This window comes from Corvus hawaiiensis, chromosome 6 (genome assembly GCF_020740725.1).
Source record: "Corvus hawaiiensis isolate bCorHaw1 chromosome 6, bCorHaw1.pri.cur, whole genome shotgun sequence".
Taxonomy (NCBI): domain Eukaryota; kingdom Metazoa; phylum Chordata; class Aves; order Passeriformes; family Corvidae; genus Corvus; species Corvus hawaiiensis.
Genome location: NC_063218.1, coordinates 9813049 through 9822983, shown reverse-complemented (window position 1 = coordinate 9822983; position 9935 = coordinate 9813049). Strand labels below are relative to the sequence as shown.

Genomic DNA, 9935 nt, shown 5'->3' with positions numbered 1-9935 from the left:
CGCCATCCGCCGCCATCCGCCGCCATGCTGCGGAAACTCACCGAGAAGCAGAGCCGAGACTGGTTCACCATCGGCGGGGCCGTCAGCGCCGTCGAGCTCCTGGACCAGGAGGCGCGGCTCGGCCGCCCTGGCGCTTCCCCCCGCCACCCCGCACGGGAACCACTGACGGCTGCGGGGTGAGTGCGGAGCGCTCTGCTCTTGATGGCCTCCCTCTCTCAGCTGTGTGCCCGTGGCTTCGGTGTGCCGGGCATTCTCCAGAGTCAGGGCAGCCTCCTCTGGTTCCCCTGCTCTGCGTGGGCCCAGCATGTGCAGTTGTTGGATTCCAGCCTCACACCCCCGGTGGCGTTTGTGGTTGATGTATTTTTGTGCGTTTAATACTTAATGCTATTCTCTGATTTGCTATTTAGCTCTGTTGTCTCCATCATCATTAGGTGTGTTGCGTGTAGGGTTTGCTTTCTCTGAAGTGCATTAGCACTGGCGTGCAGCTGTACCTAGTGCTGTTGAAGAACTGTATTAGACTCAGTTTATTCTGATTCAGGTGCATTAACTTAAAATTTTATCAGTGGCAAGTGACAAATGAGATTCCCGAGTTCGTTGCTCTTGTGACCTAACTGAAGCATTTAAGTTACCAGAGTAAAGCAAGGCAGAGGTATATTGATATGTTGCTCCTTATGCATTACTCTCAGATGGCAGAGTTTACAGGTGACGAGAAGTGTATGTGTTTGCATAGCAGCCACGTACATTTGGTTTTTATTGGAGTCCGGATATTGAAATCCAAAAATTACTTTCCCCTCCTGAACGCTGCCTGGGCTGTGGCAGTGCATACTAATCTTGGTATTTAGGCCAGGTGTGGTAGTGTATCTGTGGTTGCCATAGAAAAGTGTTTTGTATGCACTTCCACATAGTAAAGTATTTTTTTTGAAATGAGCTGGGTATACGCTCTAGAGTGAGTATTTTGGGTTTTATTTTTCCCTGTGTGATGCACAGCAGTAGAGGTTGCAGTATTTCAGGAACTCTCTTAAAAGGTGTACATAGGCATCTGAGAAAGAATGAACTTTTTGCATAACATCTTGCTATCAGGCAATCTGATATTTCAGCAGAAACTGTTTAGGCTATTGGTGTTAAAGTTACTTCTGTGAATGTGATTCCTCAACTCAGTATGCAAAAGGTGTTTGTGATTTCTCAGTCTTCATTTAGGTGACACTAACATTTCTGTAGTACTTACGAAGTGTTTGACAAGAGATTCTTGGACCCAGCTGAGCACTAAGCCACAAAAGCTATTTTGTACATTTCCTGTACACAGGAGAAATGAGCAAGATTCATCAAGCCTTGTGTGCCTAGGCAGAGGCAAATCTTTATTGGTTGGACAGATACCTCTTCCCACTCACGAGTATTAGCAGATAACCTAATTGTAAGTTTGGCAGTTGTGTTAGTAGGGAAAAATTATTTTTACAGGTTTGGGTTTTTAATTTTTTTTCCCCCACGTCCAAGGGGGACAGAGGTGATATGCATCCTAAGTGACCTTGTGTAAGTGTGGACAGAATTTCTTACCGATAGCTATAAAATCTTTGAGCATAGGTGATGGGTGTATGTGTGTGCTGCCACAGAATGCAAGGAATCTCTATGAGAAGCTGTGTTTGCTTAGGTGTGTTTTGTTTCCATGCATATTTCTGTTTCACAGCTCTCTGTAATACAGGGAATGTGCTTACATTTAGAGTGTTTTTGCAAAACTTGAAGTCTCTGTAGGAGGTTTAGGTTCAAGTGGTTAGAAGGAAAGGAAATGCTTGTATTTTATTCACTGACTTCTTAAGAGTTAGAAGAGCTGAAAACAAAGTAATTTCTCCTTGTTTGTTGAGGCTGCTTGTAGCATAATTGTCTATTTCCTTCAGAATTCTTTATTTGTTTCTTGGGAAAGTCAAAACCAAAGTTATTCTGACTTTTTAAATACTTACTCGTATTTATTTGAAATTAGATTTACATTTACTGATGGAGACTTGTCTGCCTATCACTGTTGTCTGAATTTATATGTAAGAATGCATGGGTTTAATGCCAAATTGGTAATAACAGGTGTGTTATTGTACACAAGTGTGTGTATTAAGTAATATTTTACAAAAATGTTACTGAGATTGTTTAGTGGGATCTAAAAGCCTCATGTCTCCCTTAAAAAGAGATGTGGAATGTGTTCTCTTCCTTTACCAGTGATGCCTCATTTTCCAAGGCTTTTAAGATTATTTTGCTTCCTGAACTACCTCTAGAATAGCAGTGTTAATAATTGAGGTTGTTACGTAAAGGTAATAGAAATAGAAACCACAGAAATTGTGGCTGGAAGTTTGATCGTTAAATAGCTCATTGATTAACTTTTTAATTCCTTTGATTATGTTTGGCTGAAAGAGAAGAAATTTAGATCCTTAAATCATTCCTTGTTATCAACACAATTGTGTTCACATTAAGACAGTTAAAGGCTTAAGTGTGGGAAAGGTGGTTATTCTCTCTTTTATTTCCTGCATTTCATAGGTGTACATTCGCCAAGTTAGCACCTTTTTGAAGCTTACTTATTTGGCTGGAAACACTGCATGCTGTTTGCTTTGCTTGGCACTTGTGCAGGTGGGAGACACTGCTGTCCTTTGGAATTACTACCACTCACCTTTCTGTTACCAGAGTGGTTTGTGTTGGCTGCCTGCCTATTTCAGAAATACCTGCTGGCTCAGTGTACGGGACAATGTAGTTTCAGAACACCTCATGCAAATTGCATAGGGCATAAGTAAAAAATACTTAAAGAAGCAGTTGTAGAGTTCTTGGACAGTGATCTCCCACAGGGTAGTGGTGACTGGCCAGCAGTCTTACTCCTGTCTCATGTAGCTGATAGGGTAAGCATTAATCCTAGAAAATGGCTTGTCTCAGCTGATGAGCTGAGGAACAGATTTTCTTGGCAGCATATTGCAGTAAACCTAAGAGATTTCTTTAAAATATGTTTAACATTTTTAGTTTGGCTTCTTGCTCTTACACCGTTGCTTCTTCTATGCTTTTCTGTGCTTTTTAACTAGAGTATATAACAATTTGGTCAGGAGGAAGTGCTTGTGCTCCACAAAATTACCCCCCCACATTTCAGTATTTGAAGAAATGGACAAAGTGAGGCCTTAGAGGATAGCATTTTCTCAGCTGGTGGATAATTTTTTTTTCTCTACCTTGTGCAGTTTTCCTTTGCTTTCTCCTCCTCCTTTCCCCCCAAGTGTGGACACTAGAACTGGATGCAGTAGCCTCATTAAAACATCCATATAAAAGTAGATGAACCTTTTTGTGTATTTGCTTGGCATTGTATAGGGATTTAACATTGAATTAGCTATGATGCCTGCCTTTATTTTTAAACTATTATGCAGCAACTGCCTTTTACAATATGGTGTAGTGGATAGTCCTTGTTTCTGGACTTAGAAAACTGCATTTGCTCATGTTAAAGTGAAATTGAAGTTTACGAAGAATAAATGAGTTGTATCTGGGGTTATCTTGTGGAGTTGTTTTTGTTTGTTTTCTGTACCCATTTTTGGTGATCATTAAGGTAAGTGGATCTTCCATGGTACTGGCCTTCCATTTTCCATGAACTAAAATTTGTAAGCCTCGTTTTTAGAGGTTTTTTTAACCTATTTTCCAATAGAAAGCTGTGAGGATACCATTTTAAGAAATAAATTTAAGTGAATTGCCATTGCAGGAATCTTGCATATTTGACCTCTTAAAAGCTATCTGAAACCAGCATTATGGATGTTAATTCTTAGAGTAATACTAATTCTGCCAATGCCTTTTAAATACTGGGTACCTGTTAACCTCCTTCATGTAGAAAAGGTACTTGACATTTAATACTTGGGAGAGTTTCATCACTGAGGAAAAATCTTTGAATCCATTGCTGCCCTCATGCAGGGATTAGATTAGAACTTCAGGAGAAGAATCTCCAGCTCCTGGTGGTGCATCAGTAGGGCAAAGTTTTAGAACAGGGGTTTTGTAATTAGTCTGCAAACTGACAACTGACAAGAAGAGGGCCAAAAGTTTGTAGCAGCTCTGAGTGCAGATTCAACGAGTTTGCACATGCTTTTGAAGCTTTGTGTATTTAGTTTATGGGAAGTGGAGGGACTAGTTACTTTTGGCATTGAGCTGCAGATTTTTTTTTTTTTTTAAACCTGTTGGAAGTATTTTGCTCTAGTCCTCCAGTGCTTTGTCCTTCAGGTGAATGTAGGAGTTCTCATTGTTTTATCTTCTGTGTATATGATGTTTTACTTTCCTACATGAAATGTTCTCTGTATCATAAGCTTTTCAAAGGTTTTCTTAAACAGTGTTTTTAAAAAGATTTAAAGGTGTCTAGTAAAAGATTGTGCCATTTGTTATCCACTTCATGTTGCATTATTAGTAAATTCTTTCTGGAGTGGGAGATACAGCTGTGGAGCATAAGATGCCCTGAAGTTGTGTTACTAGCTCGATGAAATCTGAATGTCTTCTTCAGTATGTCTGAAGAAAATACCAGAGGAAGCAGTTTTGTTTATGAAATAGTGTAGTCTGTGCATTGGGCCATGTGAGTCTTGCCCATTTTTTTCTGATCAGGCAGACAGATTAAAAGGAAACACGGAGAAGAAGAGGTTATGTAAGACGTAAAAACGCGTTACATACAGTGATGGGAGCACAATTGGAAATGTAGCCAACTGAGTTCTGGCATATGTTTTCTTTGATTTTCTGCTCTAATTGCCTGCTGTGACTGTGACTGCTACGTATGTGATTAATCTTGTAAAACTTTGTGTACCCCCAGTGATAGATAATAGCAGCTGAAAAACATTAAATTTTGTTATGTGTAAATTGAGAATGAACACCTTGTGTGTTGGAAATGATCTGTTGACTCCTTGGATAGTCTAGAGAAGTACCATCTGATTTGATCAAAATGTTGAAAGTTTAATGCAGAATTTGGATTTCAGAACAGCTTTCAATAAGTCAAATGAAAAATGGCTATTTGAAATTAAATAATTCAATAATTTTTTCAAGAATAGAGAGATAGTTGTTAAATGCTGTTAAGTATCTAGTAGTTTTGTTCAGTTGTCCACCTTGATATACTTGCATGTGCAAAGTATAGTTTAGAAAAAAAATATAGAAATAGTACCTGCAGCATGTTATATGTTCCATCTGTGTTTTCATGCAACTTATTCTTGACGTTAAGAAATAATTACTCAGCTCCAAAAAGTATTTACCAGTTTATTTGATACAACTGATAATTATATTAAATCATTTCTTTTACACAGTATAAAGTTCCTATAGAGCCTAAAAGCTATGTGACAAACACAGAAGTTTTTGTCTAACACTGTGGATTGATGCTGTTTCAAAATATGGAAAGCAATCTTTTTTTGTTGTTTAAATACTTCTAGCTCTATGTGGCTAAAAATTAAGATGCTTCAGAGTTTTTTTCAGAAACATCTACATTTTTGATTAAAAGATGGCTTCAAACACAACAGCTCTAAGAAGCTATAACAATAAAAGGTGAGTTGATACTTAAAGTTACTGCATACTAGCTATTACAAAGGATTTTAATATCTGAACTTGGAATAAAAAGGGGAGCATGTCACATTTCTTACTCTTATGTGTCTGGATGGCAATTACAAGAAAGGAATGCGGGTGGCTACATAACTTTTTGAAAGTAACACAAACCAACTTAACTTGATGGGTAGTAATAGGGTAGATTCCAGATTCTGTGAGAGAAGGTGGGAAACATGCTTTGTGTGTTTTTGTCGACATAACTTGAAACCGTGGGGATTTCATCTTTGTCCGACTTGTTGGAGCTGTTGCCATGCGGACTGAAATGTTCAGAGCAATTTGTATTCCATGCATCTACCAGCTGCTCTGCTTGGTTTTCTCTCTCAGTGGTGGTAAGAAAATCTTTTAAAACCTGCTTGAATATGTAGACTATTTCCCAGGGTAAAACATCATTTTCTGCCAAAACTTCACGAAATCTAGAAACAAACAAAAATTGAAATCTAATCATTGGCGCTGAAAACTTTTCTTCTCTGCTCATTTGGGGGTGGGGGAGGAGGAAGTGACTGCATTCTGGTGTCATTTTTTCCTTGCTGCCACATTTCCCCACTCACCTCCCCCAGAAGATTGTAAGAGGAAAAGAGCTCTTGACAATGCACTGGCTGTGCTCCAGCTATTGTGGATTGAAAATGGTTGTGATTGGGTAGGCTCTTTTTTTTTTTTTTTTTTTTTTTGGGTCCATCTGGGTAACTTGATTTAAACTGACTTTGCCCTTAGGTATATTCTGGGCTTTAAAAGGTAAATGGACTTATTCTGTCGTTTCTGAGTTCCCAGAAAATGTACCTAAAATGCAGGGATAGGAGAATTTTTTTTTATAAAATGTGTGGAGGGATTTTTTTTTTAAATTTATTAATTTACAGTGATTTTCTAGTTTTTAGGAGCTTTCTGGTATTGTGGGCAGCAAGGCTGGATTTCTGCCTAGTAGTGCATTGCATTAGTCCTTTTATTTGATTTTTAGTTGCTGGGTTGCTATTTAATAAATAATAGGGATAAGAAACAGGAAAAACTGGAAGCATCGAAAGGTCATATGAGATTTCCTTTGTTTGGATTAGACCAGGAAAATCCTGATTTAAAACTTCCTTCAAGTGCAACATATTAAAGTGATGATGTAATTTCTAAAACACCTGTAAAAATGCGCTCCAGTTGCTGGTCGTTGCCGCTTTTGAAGACCAGAGCCAAATACAAACTTTGATTAGGTAGAGAAACATCTTACTTGTGATAGAGAGTTCAGAGTCAGGGAAATACAAAACAATTACCTGCTGAGAACAGTTCCTGTTTGGCAAGGCTGGATTTGTGAGCACAGAACTTCGAGCTGCCGTTGCTCAGTAGCTGGAATTGTTGCTTGAGGGTTTTGGTTCTTGAGCCAGTTGTAATCCATGCCCGTTTTCTGGACTTTCTGTTCATTTTCAATCTCTTGCACTAGTCTTTCACGCTCTTTCAGGTGCCATTTCAACTCCCTCAATAGGGTTTTTGTAACTACTTCTGATCCAGGACATCTTGTGGGTTTGCAGGAATCAGTTTTTGACCATTTCATCCAGCCAAAAAGTGGCATTTTTAAGCTGTAAGGGGAGAGAGAAAAAAAGAGTTTTGCTTGTGTGTGTCCAACTGATTTAGTTCTTTTTACCTGTAGACTTCCTTCTTAGGAACTGAATGTTTGAATGAAACTTTTTTATGATTGTAAAATAGTTTGCTGTACAAAATCACCAGGCTATAATGAAATACGACAAGCCTTACACACCTTATAATTTTTCCTGTCTCTTTTCTGAGTTAACATACTATGTGAAATTTACAGCATTTGAAAGTGTATATCTATCGTCTTGGAAATATTTCATATTTTATCCTGAGAGTATATATGATTAAAAAAAAACCCAAACAAAACCAAAAAACACCAGGGAAGAACCCCACAAACCCCATCAAACAAACTAACAAAAAATGCCCCCAAACCCCACAAAAAACCCAATCAAATAAGAACACTCCCTCCCAACGAAACACAAAGCCCCAAACCTCCGAAATTTGAAGTTACACATACATTTAAAAATGAAATTAATTAATTGATAGTTAAGTACTGGAACTTTGCAAGATCTGGTTTTACAACGTAGGTATCAATTTTTATTTTAAATATTTTAATTAAATTATTGTTCACATAATCTGGAAACAGAAATCTGGTAGAATAGACTTTTAAATTGCAGTTTGTAAGAAATCATGCACACACAAGCATGCAAATTGGAATAAAATAACATAAATTACCTCTGCAATTGTCTGTCAACAGTGTTGTTTCAGGTGAGTTTGCTTGAAGGTCTCTTATTCTAGCATATCCCGTTTGCAGGTTGTTAGTACTGCTGGAAGAAAACAAGGGGTTTTTTTCTCTTTTTCCTTTTTTTTTGTTTTTTTTTCATTTACTCAAACTGTGCTCAGAAAAAATTACTTTCTGTACTGAATATGGCAGTTTAAGTTTTTCTGCTTTTAAGGTTCTTTTTCATCCTCTGTACTGGAGAGAAGCAGTAATCCATTTAACCTAACATGGTCTCTTAAATACTTTCTACCAAGTCCATTAAGATCTCCTACCTTTGAATTGAATTCTGCCGATGGCAGCAGTTTGAAAAAAGATGGTAACAATTTCAAATGCTTGTTGCTAAATCCATCCAAATGTATTGTTGGCAGTGAGATGAATAATGATAGTCTGAAGCAGCTACAGACGTGCTTGTAGCTAAAGTTAAGGCTGTCGTATGATGTGATGCTTGGCTGTGCATAGCTGTAGGTCACAGTTTAGAGCTGTATTTTTATGCCCGTAGAGTGCTAAAAATAACTACGTTGCTTTTATCATCAAACTAAACTTTCAGGCCATTGAGATGCTGGAAGACTTATCTCCCATTAGAGGGGGATCAGGCTGTTCTGCTGTCATTTTTAAACAGCTAAGAATAGTTTTTCTCTAGTAAAGATCATCTAAAGCTTTTGTTAAGTGAGTGTTGACAGAAAAGATGTATTTGACAGTTGCTCAGGATTTTGTCGCTACATTAAATGCTTCTTCAGATGAATTTCATCAATCTCATGGTTCTATACTTTTTCATTACTGTGCATAGCTGTTAGCATTTTTAATTAACATTTCAAATGTGTTTAAAGAAGCCAGGCTGTAACACCTGCAGTGTGCCATGAAAGACACGTTAATCTAATTAAAGGAATAGAATGATAAGGAGATGCAAATTGAGGTCAAACTGATGTAAAAAGCCCAGAATTGTAAGTCTTACCATAGACATTGCTTCTCTCTGAACTGGCTGTCAGCTGCCGGCTCCCTCTTTCCTTGATGAATATTTTGAGCATATCCATTTTTAAGGTTCATTCTCGGGGATGGCACTGTGCACGCCAAAGGTCGCTGAAGGAGCCATTTTCCGTTCCAGTTATCCGGTCTCTTCCTATTAATCTAAACAGTAGCCATGGTTTAAGAAATGCTGCCTTTCTTCCCCTTGTTCTAATGACTGTCTTTGCTTCTCCTAAGTATTTTTCATTCTTACCTTTTTCCCTCCGCTGGTGTGTTGAACTGTTGGGAGAACAAAGGTTCTCTAAATTTGTTCTAGATGTCATACAACATAAAGGATGACGTGTATGGCTGTTATTAAAGCTGATACTACTTATACATTGGAAAAATTCAAATGTCAGTATTAATCCTCTTCAACTGGAAGGTTTTCACATTGCATTGTATGTGGTACTATGAAAAAGGAAGGGAGCTAGGTTTATGAAGACAGAACTGTCCTGACAGATTTTCAGATGAAATTAAAATGCTCCTTGCCACCTCCTTTACAGCACAGTTAACATGTCACCACTTTTTTCCACTGTATCAATCTGCAAGTAAACTGCTGTACAGTGTAAAACCATTACAGCATCTTTGTAAATTAGAGATGCCTACTGGAAGGTGTGCAGAGTAATTAAATGAGAAACCTACAACTTAATCTTTGGTTACATCGTTGAAGATTCAAGGCAGGATCCTGAGGGTTGTGTTTATCTTTCAATTGATAGGAGAGCATTGAAGCTGAAAATTTGTATTGCTTCTACTTTTGTATGCAATTCAGGTGTGTATTCAGGAAAAGATGACTGCTCATGTGGGGCTGGCACTGGATACTGGACCTCAAAAGTACAGCAGTAGTTTATGCAGTTTCTATCCATGGTTATCTCCTGGAAGCTTTTTTAAGAGTTAAAATTCTACCCAGCTGTCCCTAAATGTATTTGTGGATCTGCAGTGCTGTGTCAGGGTGGAAGTTTTGCCTTGACTTAGGCTGATAGTGGGTCTGTTCCCTGAAGGCACTGTGGAGTTTGTCTTTATTAGTAACTTAGTTAATAATGTCTTAGTGCCCAGCTCTGAGCGTCCTCAGTCAGAATAACAAGTG

The 9935-nt window shown here is 38.2% G+C and overlaps 2 protein-coding genes across 9 annotated transcripts in view; one reads left to right on the top strand and one right to left on the bottom strand.

Annotated features, from left to right (window-relative positions):
- The first annotated feature begins 4 nt into the window (after positions 1 to 4).
- The window catches only part of TDRD9 (tudor domain containing 9), a 70351-nt gene continuing 60420 nt past the window's right edge, over positions 5 to 9935 (top strand). For 3 of the 5 annotated variants that reach the window (XM_048307813.1, XM_048307812.1, XM_048307810.1), the window contains exon 1: positions 5 to 176. In XM_048307813.1, the coding sequence (XP_048163770.1) occupies positions 25 to 176 (152 nt within the window). In that variant the 5' untranslated portion in view covers positions 5 to 24. Of the gene's footprint in view, positions 177 to 1296; positions 1412 to 6096; positions 6200 to 9935 lie in introns of those variants that run through there. The other 2 variants (XM_048307814.1, XM_048307811.1) reach the window with 2 other exon arrangements.
- RD3L (RD3 like) lies at positions 5210 to 9146 on the bottom strand. 4 transcript variants are annotated; one of them, XM_048307816.1, is made up of 5 exons: positions 9066 to 9146; positions 8802 to 8974; positions 7804 to 7895; positions 6813 to 7115; positions 5210 to 5975 (listed from the first exon to the last, which is right to left on the bottom strand). In XM_048307816.1, the coding sequence occupies exons 4-5, from the start codon at positions 7106 to 7108 to the stop codon at positions 5678 to 5680; spliced, it is 594 nt and encodes a 197-aa protein (XP_048163773.1). In that variant the 5' UTR covers positions 7109 to 7115; positions 7804 to 7895; positions 8802 to 8974; positions 9066 to 9146; the 3' UTR covers positions 5210 to 5677. The 4 variants fall into 4 exon arrangements, with proteins under 4 accessions (XP_048163773.1, XP_048163774.1, XP_048163772.1 ...); XM_048307817.1 differs by having other exon boundaries at positions 7804 to 7892; positions 8802 to 9090; XM_048307815.1 differs by lacking the exons at positions 8802 to 8974; positions 9066 to 9146 and adding an exon at positions 8122 to 8332.

Bases quoted from the DNA above. Each gene is read 5' to 3' on its own strand.
- RD3L (XM_048307816.1), bottom strand. From the start codon at position 7,108: ATGCCACTTTTTGGCTGGATGAAATGGTCAAAAACTGATTCCTGCAAA. The intron at 5,976-6,812 runs GTAATTGTTTTG...GTTTGTTTCTAG, and splicing joins ACAGGAACTGTTCTCAGCAG to ATTTCGTGAAGTTTTGGCAG.